This window comes from Erigeron canadensis, chromosome 1 (genome assembly GCF_010389155.1).
Source record: "Erigeron canadensis isolate Cc75 chromosome 1, C_canadensis_v1, whole genome shotgun sequence".
Taxonomy (NCBI): Eukaryota; Viridiplantae; Streptophyta; class Magnoliopsida; order Asterales; family Asteraceae; genus Erigeron; species Erigeron canadensis.
Window position 1 is genome coordinate 28,904,924 of NC_057761.1, and position 15,582 is coordinate 28,920,505.

The window sequence follows — 15,582 nt, forward strand, 5'->3', positions numbered from 1 at the left end:
TTATTTTCATTAGGTTACTTCACTATAAGTGTATATATATATATATATATATTTTATATAAGATATAATTTCAACAAATAGCATGATATACGAGAGTAAAGATTCGTTGATTAAAATTTGGGAAGATATTTATCTTTGAATTAAAATCAAGGGTCAATATTTATATATAATCAATAAGTTTTAATTATTGATTTTATTATAAAAATTAAGATCTTTTCATTATATTTGTTTAAGTTGAGATAAGTTGAGTGCATCTTTACTTGAAATATGAAGAAGACAGTTTTACTTCAAATTTTTTCAACTTTTTTTAACCAACTCAAGTGTCGAATAAAGATCAAAGTCATCATTAAAGATTAAAGGTTGATTAAAAAGTGCAGTCGAACTCTATTGACCAAATCCATATAAAATCAAGTTTAATGTCTACTTGTGATAAACTATATATAGAATAACTTATTCCTATTTGTGGAGAAAGTTTATTCCAATTCAAGTTGACAAACGTTCCAGAATTTTAGATATTTAGTGGTATAATTAAGTATAAGCACCATGATCTGATTATGTTAAAAAGAACATTTTATATAAGTAAACAGTCAAATATTATTTAAATTTGTATATTTATTACAATCTCAATGTGCATCAGAATGTTTTTCAATGTGAATATTTTGTTAAACAAACATTTAAATTTTACAATATGTTTTAGTTTTTTTTAATTGACTGGTTATCGCAAAGTATCATTTCTAAAAGTTCCTCACAAATGTGCTACTATAAGAAGTCAAACTCACAAGCTTACGTCTTACAAGTAAAAGTGTAAAACTCAATCGTCTAAGCTAGGGTCACTTGTTACAATATGTTTTAGTTTTTTTTTTTAACTTTTGAAAATGGATATAAATTGTAATTAATTTTAATTATCTATATCTATCTATATATCTAATAAAACAATAGTTATCTTAGTTTTTTAAAGTCATCTAACTCAACTTAAAGCTATCTTTAGATTTTGCCACATAAGATTTTTCCTATGTGTCATATTTATACATTTTTCCCATATAATATATACTACATTCATTTTTTTGTTACAATATCAATAAAATAAAATCACAACATATTATGAATAAAATAATCAATTTTTAATTTGTTTCCAAATAAATAATTGCTAGCACCTTTTTTTCAATATATAAGTTTGTTAATTACTAACATTTAAAAGCGTCTATATCAATATATGTTTTATACTAAATCAATGTAACAAGTTTATTTCATAAAATTGTTGTTGCTAATTGTTTAAATGTATTCTAATATTTTGTTTGTCCACTCATTTATGCAGTGGATTTGACTATTAAGAAAATTTTGAATATTTGATTTTTAAATATTTTTAATTATTTTATATAATTTTTTTTATCTAAACGTTGCTTATTAAAAATTTTATTGATTCAATACTAAAAGTTTTGAAAATATTATTCAAGAGCCGCGCATCGTGCGGGGTAAAAATCCTTTGTTATTGTATAAAAGAGTAATTGATACTTTTAATATACCTAAAAGTTTAAAATATGCTTTTATGTATAAAAAATTAAAATTAAAGAAATTATCACACTCCCAAATATGAAAAAGAAAGAAAATGAAAAAGAAGGGAAATGTGAGAAAGTAAAACGTGAGAATACTTTAGGCCGCCGCACGCACTATCATTTGAGAATGAGAATTTGAGATTCTTGTTAAATACTCGCATTGTCTCTCGCACATTTGTCACACTGTAACGCCTTTTTCTACACCTCTCTTCTTCAGTCATCCAATTTCTTCATAACATTACTTCCAGGTAATATAGACAATATCTCACTTTCCTTAAATTCTAGCACGTATATATACATACACACACACACACTTGTATTTATGTTACAGTCTGCTAATGCATGCATATACTATTACTTGTACTTACTTCTGTTTTTAAAATATGTATATAAATAATGTGCTATTAGGGTTCTTAATTAATTAATTTATTTGACTATTATTTGTTCAATAATTAATATTACATGTGATTGTTTGATTTTTTGGTTTTTATGCACAAACCATGTGACCATAAGAAGGTCCAGAATATATGATACTAAATAATGTTTTTCTAAATATATTATTTTAATCCATCAATTTTGTTTTATGCACAACAATGATTATTTTTGGAACTTTTAATCACTTAATTAAATATTTATTTTGTCTTTTTGATGTGTTACAACACATTTGGAATTTGTATAGCTATGAGGAATATATTTTGATATTTGTGTGTATCAAACTTTTTTCTTCACAAAGGCCTATTTTGTGTATCCAAATTTGAATTCATTTGGACAATGTAAACTGTTGATGTGACGTCGTTTTGATGATGTGGCAATTTATATCGTGGCCACGACATCAAAAACTATCGGTTATCTAAAGAAGATGAATCTAGAAACATAAAATAGCAATGAATTACAAGTTTGATACACATAAGACGGTTTACAACAACGACACAGTTTCAATCTCCGCATAAGTGGGGTATGAGGAGGTGAGATGTACACAGTCATACGACCTTTACCTAAAGACACATAAGACGGTTTGAAAGTTGGATGTACACCGTAGATTGCAATATAGGTTGAATATTTTTTTGGCGCAGTTTAGCCTTTTTATTTTAATTTCTTTCTCACATTTGTTGATTATTGTGTTTACATAACTACTTAGAGTTTGTTAATTAATAAATGGCCTTTTAGATTCTAATCTTGGATAGTTAACAATCTAACATATGTCAGTTGTGGTTAAAGGAAATTCTTATCACTTTAATAAATCTAAATTTATATATCTTTTTCATTGTTTGGGCTTATGGAAACAGGACAAATATGGTGAGTTTTGATAAAGATGGTATTAATGCCCAAGGTAACAACAGCATCACTGAACCGAAAAAAAGATCTTGTGGATTTGTTAAAGATGATTTCTTGCCAGAAGAATCATTCCAGAGCTGGTCAAACTACGGCAAGGCCTTGTTGGAGACTAAAACACGTCTAAAAGACCGCTTATTGGCACGGTCATCAGATCAACTTGAGCTCCATGATCTGCGAGCCCGAAGTCAGAATGAGATGAGAAAGACTCTTAACTGGTTTGACCTCATTTGGTTTGGTGTTGGGGCAGTCATGGGTGCTGGGGTTTTTGTTCTCAGTGGTGAAGCAGCCCGGGATTTAGCTGGCCCGGCTGTTCTGTTGTCTTATCTCATTTCGGGCTTTGCTGCTTTACTCTCAGTCCTCTGCTATACAGAATTTGCAGTTGAATTACCTGTGGCAGGTGGGTCATTTGCTTACTTAAGAGTTGAACTTGGTGACTTTATAGCTTATATTGCTGCTGGAAACATCCTTTTTGAATACGTTGTAGCTGGAGCTAGTGTGGCCCGTTCGTGGACATCGTATTTTGCAACATTATGTAACCACGACCCAAATGATTTCCGCATAAATGTCACATCTTTAGCAGATGGGTTTAATCACTTAGACCCGATAGCAGTTGGTATCTCTATACTAATTTGTGCTATTGCATCGTTCAGCATCAAGGGTTCATCGAGGTTCAATTCAGTTGCAACGATAATCTACATGACTCTCATGGTCTTCATACTCGTGGCAGGCGTTACAAAAGCAAACACGTCTAATTTTCAACCTTTTGCACCTTTTGGGGTTCGGGGCGTTCTAAAGGCGTCATCGGTGCTTTTCTTTGCCTATGTCGGCTTTGATGGGGTTGCCACACTAGGTGAAGAAACCAAGAATCCTGCTAGAGATATACCGGTTGGATTAGTTGGATCCATGATGATTGTCATCACGATTTATTCACTTTTAGCTACGGTTTTGTGTCTTTTGCAGCCTTACACCCACATTGACCGAGATGCACCCTTCACGATTGCGTTTCATGCAGCGGGAATGAACTGGGCTAAGTATATCGTCGCATTAGGTGCATTAGAGGGAATGACAACGGTTCTGCTGTCTAACATTATTGGGCAAGCTCGGTACTTCACACACATTGCTAGAACCCATCTGGCTCCACCAATCCTAGCCGTAATTCACAAGAAACGTGGAACACCCGTGAATGCCACCATCATAATGACTGCAGCAAACTGCCTAGTCGCATTCTTCACGAACCTGGACATCCTGGCTAACCTTCTTTCAATCTCCACACTCTTCATTTTCTCACTGGTGGCAATAGGTTTGTTAGTGAGACGATTCTACTCAACAGGAGAGACATCTGCAGCTGATAGAAATAAGCTGATTGTGTTTCTGAGTCTGATCATCTTGTCGGCTATTGGACTCTCAATACAATGGGCATTGAATGTCAATAGCTGGGTGGGTTATGTAATTATGGTTGGGGTCTGGTTTGTATCGACTTTGGGACTTCAATTGTCAGTGAAACAAGCAAGGAATCCAAAGCTGTGGGGTGTGCCAATGGTTCCATGGTTGCCATCAGCTAGTGTATGCATTAATGTATTCATTATGGGGTCGATTGATGGTGCATCTTTCTTGAGGTTCTTGGCTTGGACCGGCTTTCTGCTCGTGTACTACTTTTTTGTTGGACTGCATGCTTCATATGATGCATCAAAGGATGTTATGAAGGCAGAGGAGGTTAAAGGCAAAGGTGTGGAAACGACTTCCGAAGCTGTGTAACTGAAGACAATAACTAACAGCAAAAGAGTAGTTGTGTTTTGTTTTGCAGATTTGGTAATCTTTTTACTCTCTGAAATCCTAAGATTACATAGTATCTATGTAAGGGCGTAATGCAGCCGTTTCTCTCACAACTGTAATCTTCATTGCTATTATTAACCATCGTAAGGTGGCCGTTGAACACATGTTTTTTTGTTGCAAGGGGACACATTTGCTTGTTTTGAAGCATATTGATATATGAATGAGCATTGATTCAATGTTTACGAAAGCTGCAACTGGAGTATAAACAAGGGAAGTCTAATATCGGATGTCCGTACATTAAAAGTTCAAAATCTGTGACGTGAAAATCGAAAAATATAGATCTGGTAAGATTAGGGGCCGTGTATGTTGACTAACAGGTCTTAACCCTTAACGCACAGGTGTAGTTAAACATAAATTTTCGAATAGGGGCACAACTTATATGTTCAGTTGGGCACTTGGGCAGACCCGGATGACTTGATGTGTGAAAACTTGGGTAATTTTTAGAAATACTTGGGGTGATCAACCGTGTTCGTTGAAGAAATCTACAGGTTTTAAAAGGTTATCCATCTTAATTCCAATCTAACATGAACGTTTCGGTTGATGATATGATGTGTGAACATTTAAGTAATATTTATGTTTTTTCCCCACGTATTCTAACATTGCAATACAATACTATATATAATGAAAATGGGTGTGTGTACACCAAATAAGTATAAAGCAATAACAGAAGATGATGGTCTTGTTCTTCCCCAATCATGGCACCAAACCCAAAGTCTTCAAATGATAGTATATATATATATATCCAATAATCAAACAAAGAGAGAAGTGGCTTTTGTAAGAATGATGTTAAATATGATGATACTAAAGGTAGGAGGTGATGGATGATTTATGTTGATGGGTGAAGACCGTATGAAATGGCATTGCTGCCAAAAGTGGCTATGTTATTTAGGTGATTGAAAGAGTATTTATAGGGAGAGTCTAAAAGTTTTGGATGTCTTGGTCAATCTGGGTCAACAAAAGTAATGGTAGTAAAAAACCGGTCAACAAACGTCAATAGGAGTTGATCAAAATTCCAAGTTTGGGGCTAGGTAATAAGACGCACCCAATGCGATGTATACGAGCATCTTAATTTGGGAAATGCGTCGCTAGATTTGTAGCGGCGCATTAAACCCACGTTCAAACTTAGCAAGGCTATTGTATAGATAAATGTGTCACTTGAGATTCATGCACATCACATTACAACCTTACCGGCCATAAGACATCATTTTGTCATTCCAACTTCAACCGAACTAATCTTGGAGGTTGCAGAGACACACTTCTAAGTCATCTTTAGGCCACTCTAGCATTGATTTAGCTCCAAGATGCATTGACCATAGTAATGTCCATTCATAGAGCTTATTTAAACTTTAAATAACCTATTTTACATATATTTGTCTCAAAATCTATACGCTTAACGAATATTATATATCAAGTATAACATGTATAGTTTATTTAATAAGGATTATCGACCTGTCAAACCATCAATTTCATTTTTATTCGAGAATGGTTCTAGTTTGTCACTTGGTGGCTAACACAAAAAAAATATTAAAATGATATAATCATTATGTATAGGTTTACCCACCAACCCGTGAATTAGACAAGCTACCAACTTTCTAAACCACTTACCTCGAACCAACCTATTTGACATGAAACAACCTCAAAACCCACCAATCAGACAAGCCATTTGACCTACTTACTTGAGAACCAATCCATCAAACAAACAACCCACTTAAAATCAGGTTGGTTCGGGTTTGCGGATTGTGAATTTGGGTGTAGTGTTCCAACCCGATTTGGATATAGGTTGGTGTCCGGGTTCGATATTTCAACCCACCAATCTGAATCCAACCCAATTGAAAACACTAGGTAGCTTTATTTCAATTTAGTCAATATAAAATTTGGTAAAAAAAATCGAATAGTTCAGAGCGAATAGCCTCGTTAACTCAAACCAACAAATACCCACCCTTACGAATTACGTTGTGAAACACTCCAAAGTAAAAAAGTGGTTATAGTTTTTGTTCGAGTAAAAGGAATGTTGCCCACAAAACAATCAAAGTTACAGTTACACTGTCAAACTTACGACCCCAAACCGAACAGAAAAACAAAAACAACAGATCTATTCATCAGTAAAGGGAAAAATAAAATATGCCTCCGGTTCCCAGGAGCAAAATAAACCCAGTTGTCATACTGTGGGCTTTACTTCTCTTTGGAACCATTGTTCTTGTTCTGGTATCTATATAGTACATATTCATTTTATTATATGTATCTTAGTACTAATTTGAGATCTTATGTATATTTATGATACATATACATATATATGTGATTGTATAATAGGATTTTTGTTTTTACAGAATAAGATTAATGATAGTGGAATTGGTTCATACCAAAAAACTAGTGTAAATAATCAGGATAGTGATAAGGTAAGTCAACAGGTTCATGATTATTAATTTAATCTGCTATGTACTACTTTACATGTTACAGAATTAATTGGAATTTAGTTCAATGGTTTTTACCTTTTAGCTTAATGATACAAGTTATATGCATTGATTAATGATTAGGCAAAGGGAACAAAAGGCGGTCTTGATGAAGTTACACACAAGGTTTATTTCGATGTAGAGATCGGTGGAAAGCTTGTGGGTATGTTTCTAGTTTCATACACAATATGCATTTCATTTATGTCTACTTTTCTAATTAAAATGTTAATTTCCTTTTATTTGAAATGCCATTATTTGAACTTGGATGCGCCTAAGTTTTATTCGATAAGCATTGTGAGATACTGTGTTTTAGAATTTTGCTCAAGTACTTGTGGCAATATGGCATGATGTCCTATATAGACTTTTACGTGCACCCCATTGGACCCTTTATGATCCTCATCCCCCGAGTACTGTACAAGGCTCTGCAAGGTGTCCGATTACTCCGAGTACTCGCTACAAGGAGGGTATTGAGTCGACCTGAGTCGGTCGATTACTCCGAGTACTCCCTGACTTGGCCACTTTGACCTCCGAGTACTCACCGCACACACCCGAGTACTCCAACTCGCTTGTCGACCGACCTGGGAACGATTAGCGACTTCCACAACCTTGATTGTAAGTTGGAATTTTGACCAAGTAATGGTGGAACCGAAAGAGAAGTTAATCAGATGTTATATTGTGTTTATGTTAACTCTTAAGATAGTTTTCTCATGAATCTTGAAATCTTTGCTTTCAGGACGCATAGTCATGGGCCTATTTGGGAAGACAGTGCCAAAGACTGCAGGTACAACACTCACACACATATGTTATAAATAGTTGTATTCTTGTGTGGTTTAAGGTCTAAATTCATTCAAGGCGCTTACCAAATACTTTTTTTTGTAGAAAACTTTCGGGCTCTTTGCACAGGTAACCAATCAATTTTTGATACCTGATTCCCCTCGCTATGTAATCTACTCTATACTAAATGATGCTAGAGCATTTTTTTCATTCCTGTAGGGGAGAAAGGAACTGGGAAGAGTGGAAAACCTCTTCACTACAAAGGGAGCACATTCCATAGAATCATACCGAGCTTTATGATTCAGGGAGGCGATTTCACTCTTGGTGATGGGCGTGGTGGAGAGTCAATATATGGTGAAAAGTTTGCTGATGAGAACTTCAAACTGAAACACACTGATCCTGGTAAATGTAGCTTAGATCTAGTAGAAAACAAGAATATTAATTCATCCTAGCATAATTCAACTATGATCGTGTGGGTTGGCCGGTTGGGTATGGGGTCTGAACAGGTAGTTCTTTAGTATGAATGCAGGGCCGTCTCAGGTTGGGCTCACCCACAACTCTTTCTTCTAGTACTTCATATGGTAAATATGATATAATATAGCATATTATTACAATAGAAGTGATTCTATGAGTGTGAAAATACCTGTTTGTCTTTCCACCTGTTTGGCCTGTTTTCTCTAGCTAAACCTCTTGAGCGTAACTTGTTTGACCCGTTATAGATAGAATATAACACAGATCGGTTCATTTGTACTGTACGTAAATTTTTGAAAATTGCCACATCGAGTTCTAGCAAAATGGAAGAAACAACACTATAATTTGCAATAGTGATAAGATTTTCGACAGATGGTGCCACGGGTCTTTTTTGCATTTGCTATTACTATTTTGTCCAAAAAAGCTATCTTTTGTTTGCAATTTTTGAGCTCTATCTGTCATTCTGATAAAATAAAGACTAGTTTGGGGCCTGTTTGCATTTACTATTACTATTTTGTCCAATAAACCTGTTCTTTGTTTGCAAATTTTGCGTTCTTTTGGTCCTTTTGATAAAATAAAGAGTAGTTTGCTTTGAAAACCAAAGCGATGTGGTTCAGAATGTCAATTGGTTGTCCTAAATGTTTAAAGTTATTGATCTGAAAACAGGAGTACTATCTATGGCGAATGCTGGACCTGACACAAATGGTTCACAGTTTTTCATCACCACAGTAATAACTAACTGGTAAGCTTACTCTTCACTGGTTGACTTTTTAAGGTCAAACCTTTAATATTTCAATTTCAAAGTTGATATGGTATTGGTTACAAGTTTAAAACTAACATACTAAAAACAAGTACTTGTTTATAAAGTTTTAAGTTATCTTGGAGATCCCTAATAAAACCATAATTATATTGAAGTTGATATGAGAATGTTTTTTGACCTCAAAAGTCAAACTGTTCCTCTCTACCTTTGTGGATTTATTGTTTTGTTCTTAATTTTGCAGGTTGGATGGGCGACATGTTGTGTTTGGTAAAGTGGTATCAGGAATGGACATAGTTTACAAGATTGAAGCGGAAGGGAGACAAAATGGTACACCTAGATCGACCGTCATTGTTGTTGACAGCGGGGAAATACCCTTGTGATTCCTGACCCGATCTCACCAGTTTAATCCACTTCAAAAACCTTCATATGCATTTATTTCATAGTGAAACTAGGAAGACAGTCCAGACCTTATTTGTAAAAACTGTATCAGTTAGGGTCATATTATTACTTTCATATCTTTCAAGTAAATCCAGAACCATATTTGTAAAAACTGTATCAGTTAGGGTCACATTAAATGTACCGATTATACAAATATAGCTCCTCAGAAGAAATTGATCACCATCCCAGTTGTAGTTTCTGTATCATCTAGTCATAAAATGGAATTCACGAAAATGGACAAGAATTGTTTACGGGTCAACCCAATCTGGCCTAAATTGTACTTGTTTTGATCTGAACCACCTGAGCAGAATGAAAGCTTTTGAAGTCAACCTACAACTGAGTGCCTTTTAATCACCAAGACTTGTTTCTCTTTGCACCAAAGATCATATGATAATTGCAAAGATCTGACAAATGTTATCGTGTAAAGAAAGTATCATATGATCTGACATATGTTATCGTGCAAAAAAAGTCAACCTACAACTGGTTGACTTTGTTATATGCATGTAAATTTCGGATTAAGCTTTGATCGGACAAATGTTATCGTGTTAACTAATTGGCAAAATGTAACAGTAAACACAAAATGTTCAACTTTAAGCCAAAGGAAACATCACCAATCAATATCAAAATGTATCAAACTTCTTCTATTCAATTTCCAAACCATCTATTCTAATCGAACTTTTTTATCTCAAACACCTTACAAGTGACAACTTATATGGTCGCTACGTTAGCAAGAATGCATATTAACAAAACATAATGACAAGTAAAAATTCATAAAACTCATCCAATACATCTACAATCAACAACATACATAACAAATTACATTACAAAACTCAACATTTCACAAACCAAAATCACCATCCAAAAATTTTCTCAAAACCAAACCTCATCACAGAAACTTACAAACACGAAACACATCGAACCCTTATCGACGATTATCCGCCATCAGTCTCGGACCCACGTTGATGAAACAAACTCGAAAAATTCGTAGAAAGATCAGCATAAAGGGCCACAATCTTGGAAACATTGTTATTGATTTCTTGAATAAGAGCAACATTATTGACCATATTTTCATGAATCTTTGACCTATGGTTTTCATTAACCTGTTGAATCAATACCCTGTTTCGATCCAACACAGTTTGGACTTCACGAAAACTGTCAGTGAAAGTGGTCCAGACAACCTCGGATTCTTTGTTGTTGGGGTTGTTTTGTTGGTCGGAAAAAGGTTGTTGTGGTGGTTGGTGGTGGTGGTTAGATGATTCGTCGACCATGGCTGTTGAATCTGCGGCTGATGAGGGAGAGGCAGAATCGAGGGTTGTCATTCAATCTAATCAGACCATGTTTTTGTAATTTTAATTTTTGGTTAATTATTAGGTTTTTGATTCAACTTATGTTGTTGTTTTTTGTAATTTTGTTTGTTTCCACATATATACAAGTCTATGTGAATCGGGTCGGGTTATATGTGGGCTAAGGCAAATACGGATAAAGTGGAGCTTTTTTAGATTTTGGGCTTTTGTTTGAAAATGATTTTAAATGGTCCAATAAACCAAAAAAGAGTGAGAAAAAAATAAAATAAAAGCTTAAATCACAAATTCACAATCGAGAACTTCAAATTTTCTATTATATCTCGATGGTTGAGTACCAGCTTTACGTGCTGAAGGTTTCGAGTTCGAGACATAGGGAAGACATTTAAAATGAATTTCACAAAAAAGTCATCTGGTGAAGCAGGTTTGAGCCCTACAGAGGGGACATAGTTTTACCCCAATTAAATGTCATGCATTCAAGCGGTTTAGTTGGGGGTTTCTCCTCCTACTAGGTATTGAGGGTGAGAGGGCTCTCTAGCAGAGACCCGGTTAAGACAACGTAAGCTAGATCCCCTATTGCGAGCAAATAATCCACACCTTTTAAAAAAAAAAGTCTGTTAGAAGTGTTATTTTTGCAACATTTTTCTTCTATTGGAATTATTATTCAAAGGTAAATAAAATAAAATAATGGGGGGCCATAGTCCCGTTATCAAAATTAGGTATTTCTTAACTTATTTCGAATGAGCTAGATAATACTGATACAATACTTTTATTTTAATCCCCACATAATCTTGACACCCTGAAAAATCAAACCCACATTGTTAGATTTTCACATGTGGATCTATAGGCTTCATTGGTATATAACATACACAAAACAATTTAAGGTCAAAGTTATAAAAGAAATACTTCAAAAGTCAAAATAAGACATTTAAATTGGGACTTGGGAGTATCTATTATGATCGAGAATTGAATTATATGACGGGATTGGACATGTGCAATACGTTGGTTGTTGTTGTAATTTTGTGTTATGATTAATAATATTATTATTACTATACGAGTAATTATAAATATTTGTGATTCATGATTTCAGATTTGGTTAGTAGATTCTCATCACCATTCAATACCTTAGAGAAGATATTAGATAAAACACCCCATACATTTTGTATCACCCATGATAGTCTCTTGGAGGCCAGTACGTACGTGGTGATAAATTTGTTGGCCGGGGTTAAGGTATCCTTAAATTTCCCTGGAATAGTGGAGATGAAGGAAACTGATGAAGAAGTATTTATAATTTTTAGACACTGGATTGGGGAACTTAATGAACGATTTTACACATGGGAGACGGATTATCAATACGGACCACGATCACACTGTTCTCACCATCAACGTGGTGGCGAAAGATGAGCACAAATGCGGAAACTTTTCTGGTCGGATTGTTGATAATATGCTTTTCTAAAGTTAAGCAGATGGATGAGCAGATTGAAACCAAGGATAATGGCGTTGTCAAATGAATGTGCTTTATATTTATATATGTTGAAACTTTTGTGGTTTTTATTATTTCTTAGTACTATATAGCATGGACTTCATTAATAACTATTCAATTTTACCGAAGTTAACAGTTGTGTTCGTGCCATAGATGTCTAGCCAGCTTGTCATTGTGGCACTCTCACCTTTACCCAGGTCTTGAGTTTGATTCTTATGTATGACAAATTTTGTGATTTTCCCTCCGAATACTTGTAACGGCTCATAATCAATATCTGGTACGTACAAGCTTCACCATTATACGGTGAGGTTTACCCGAAGTCATATAATGACCGAATGTTCGGAAAAAAACAAATGTGTTCGTATATATATATATATATATATATATATATATATATATATATATATATAATATATATTATATATATATTAAAATATATAGCATTATATATAATATATTACCCCTCATTAACTTAGTTATACGAAAAAAAGTTATTCTAAGCTCAATATGTGCACTTATGCATACTTCCTATATGTGTTCTATTAATGAGTTTGATCGATTTTATATATACGCATGCAAATATTGTCATGAATTTTTTTTTTCTCAATGCTTGTAAATTGAATTATTCATGTGTGAATTGAACATGAAAAATGATTATTTATATGTGTATCAGTCAAAAGTTTATGGTTTTCAGAATTTTTATATTTTGCAAATTGCAATTCACATGAGTTTAAGTTATGATCACATGTTTATAATTTCAAATTATTAAAATGTTTAAATCGATCCTTTTCTACTAAAACTTTAAGCGTGACTTTTGTCGGGTAAAAAAAATATCGATACCAATTTAATTAATTAATATTCGCAAGAACTAAGAAGGTTGACAATTTCAAATTTAAGATCCATAATTTTTTCAACTTTTGCATCGTGTGTTTCTTTTGTGAGTTAATTTCAATTCACAATAATTACGTGAATGTCATCAAAACATTTTAACCTTTATTTGATTGAGCAAATGAACAGGTTCTCATAATTCTCGACATTTTATTTTGATTCTTATAATAAATCAACTATATAAATGGCTTCTTCGTGTTTTGTAAACCGGCTTGTTGCTTCTACCACCAGACGATCACCCTTATTTGTCGTTCCTCGTTTCCATCGGCCAACCGCCTGCTTGGCAAATACTAGCAGTCGACGTGCTTTTGCCAACAGAGCAATACCCAGATACAGCTACGAGAACTGTAGAAAGAAGGCTTAGCAACTGTTTTCTGGTATTTTTTTTATTTAATATATCTCACTTTTGGTAATGTATGTGGATAATTCATTGAAAGATGGAATTTATTTAGTATTTGATTTCTTCATTATAGTGTATATTATTACTTATATTATGAGAATTATGATTAATAATATCATTCATTCATGATTTCAGATTTCGTGAGTAGAGTCTCGCCATTCCGCAACTTTGAGAAGATATTAGACATAACACCCCATACAATCTGTGTAACCTATGACGGTCTATTAGAGGCTCGTGGTGATATTTATAATTTTCTATGTATATCCATAAATTTCCCTGGATTAGAGGAGATTAAGGAAACTGATGAAGAGTTATGTATAATTTTAGACACGGGAATGGGGAATAAATTGAAGGATTTTACTTTTACACAAGGCAGCCCGAATATCTGGACGTGGTACGATGGGGATAACCACGATGGCGCCATTCTCACCATCACAGTAAGAGATTATAAAGAGCACAAACAGGGAGTTTTTGTCTCTGGTCGGATTAATTTACCTGCTGGGCAGAATGACGCCAAAAAGAAGACAGAGACGACAAAAGATGGATTGCTGATAATACGTTTTTCCAAGGTTGAGAAGATTGAAACCAAGGATATATATTTCTATTGAATTTTGTGGTTTTTATTTTATGTAATGCTTAAATACTTATATAGCATGGACTTCAAAATTATTAAGTGTTCAAGTCGTAGGTATCTGCGACATTGAACTGTTAACCTTAAAAACAGAACAAGTTGATCAGATGCATCTTTGTTCCACATTAAAGTTGCTTCTCGAGGCGAGGTTTCTTCTATAATCACATATGGATTGCTGCTATATAGTTGTCTACATGTCTGACTTTGAAGTCAAGAACACATTTACCTGTATCCATAAAAAAATTTACGATAAACCACTACAAAAAGCCACGAGTATACAAAGCTATAAAATGTAGAGACTAATTGGCGGTATATGGCTAAAACTGGGTGGTGTACAGACCAGCCAGTAAGTAGAGACTAATTCTGTTAAAAGAAAAAAGTAGAGACTATTTAAAGACATATTTTCGAAAAGGAAACCAAAAGTTGCAGAATAAAATCTTTACCGAAATAACTGATTCATTAAACTCTTGTCACTTCCAAGATGCTTATTATCATGTCAGTCAAGAAAATCCAAATAAATCGATGCTAGAAATTGATTAATATACTTCTTACTAATAGTTTACAGTATGGCTTTCTATGAGCAGAACGAACACATACCTTTAGAGCATTCAAGGACTTGGAAAGGCTTACTTTGGAAAATTACTTAGGTGCAGAATTGTTTAATTTATAAACCAACATTTTCTTTATGTTATAGGGCAGAAAACATTTATAAAAATAATAAGTAATAACTATAAATTTAAGAAGACTAATTTTAATCAGCTAATATGAACTTATAAAATCATGACACTACCTCGATCCACATGTCCAACTCGGAACAGGAGAAGATCTTTGATTTCTGCAAAACAGTCATCCGTCCTCTACGTATCCTTGACATTAAAAATTCCCAATATGATCAAAACTATAAATAGTTAGCAACGACTAGCTAGTTTACATCGAATTAAATTCAGGGTCGGATCCAGTTAGCTTTAACAGCAAATTCTCATTTAGTTAGTCCCCATTATTCAATACTCGTATCACATATCAATTTCTTATAGGACATTCAAACACCGATATTCAATTTGGTACCAATTGAAAACTATAAACCGGGCATGAGCTTCTATGAGAGTATTAGTAATTCCACACAGATAGAGCATTTAAAAGCTGGTAACAAAGCTATAAACAGGGCAACAGAAGTCCAAAACTACTAAGACTGTCCGCATCAGTTTAGGATACCCATCTAACAAACATCCTAATCACTGTGTCACGTCAGATTTTCATTCATCCTT

General features: G+C 34.0%; 3 protein-coding genes across 3 annotated transcripts; 2 read left to right on the plus strand and 1 right to left on the minus strand.

The window, feature by feature from the left end:
• Positions 1 to 1,654: 1,654 nt before the first annotated feature.
• LOC122609748 (cationic amino acid transporter 1-like) lies at positions 1,655 to 4,908 on the plus strand. The gene is made up of 2 exons (XM_043782694.1): positions 1,655 to 1,801; positions 2,840 to 4,908. The coding sequence occupies exon 2, from the start codon at positions 2,847 to 2,849 to the stop codon at positions 4,641 to 4,643; it is 1,797 nt and encodes a 598-aa protein (XP_043638629.1). The 5' UTR covers positions 1,655 to 1,801; positions 2,840 to 2,846; the 3' UTR covers positions 4,644 to 4,908.
• Positions 4,909 to 6,742: 1,834 nt separating this feature from the next.
• LOC122602086 (peptidyl-prolyl cis-trans isomerase CYP20-1-like) lies at positions 6,743 to 9,797 on the plus strand. The gene is made up of 8 exons (XM_043774822.1): positions 6,743 to 6,926; positions 7,049 to 7,117; positions 7,256 to 7,334; positions 7,905 to 7,952; positions 8,051 to 8,074; positions 8,165 to 8,347; positions 9,083 to 9,158; positions 9,418 to 9,797. Exons 1-8 carry the CDS (start codon positions 6,843 to 6,845, stop codon positions 9,554 to 9,556), a joined length of 702 nt encoding a protein of 233 aa, XP_043630757.1. The 5' UTR covers positions 6,743 to 6,842; the 3' UTR covers positions 9,557 to 9,797.
• Positions 9,798 to 10,354: 557 nt separating this feature from the next.
• Positions 10,355 to 11,019, minus strand: LOC122602097 (protein EARLY FLOWERING 4-like). Its single transcript, XM_043774830.1, has one exon. The coding sequence runs from the start codon at positions 10,931 to 10,933 to the stop codon at positions 10,547 to 10,549; it is 387 nt and encodes a 128-aa protein (XP_043630765.1). The 5' UTR covers positions 10,934 to 11,019; the 3' UTR covers positions 10,355 to 10,546.
• Positions 11,020 to 15,582: the final 4,563 nt, after the last annotated feature.

Bases quoted from the DNA above. Each gene is read 5' to 3' on its own strand.
- LOC122602097 (XM_043774830.1), bottom strand. From the start codon at position 10,933: ATGACAACCCTCGATTCTGCCTCTCCCTCATCAGCCGCAGATTCAACA.
- LOC122602086 (XM_043774822.1), top strand. From the start codon at position 6,843: ATGCCTCCGGTTCCCAGGAGCAAAATAAACCCAGTTGTCATACTGTGG. The intron at 7,118-7,255 runs GTAAGTCAACAG...ATTAATGATTAG, and splicing joins ATAATCAGGATAGTGATAAG to GCAAAGGGAACAAAAGGCGG. The intron at 8,075-8,164 runs GTAACCAATCAA...TCATTCCTGTAG, and splicing joins CTTTCGGGCTCTTTGCACAG to GGGAGAAAGGAACTGGGAAG.
- LOC122609748 (XM_043782694.1), top strand. From the start codon at position 2,847: ATGGTGAGTTTTGATAAAGATGGTATTAATGCCCAAGGTAACAACAGC.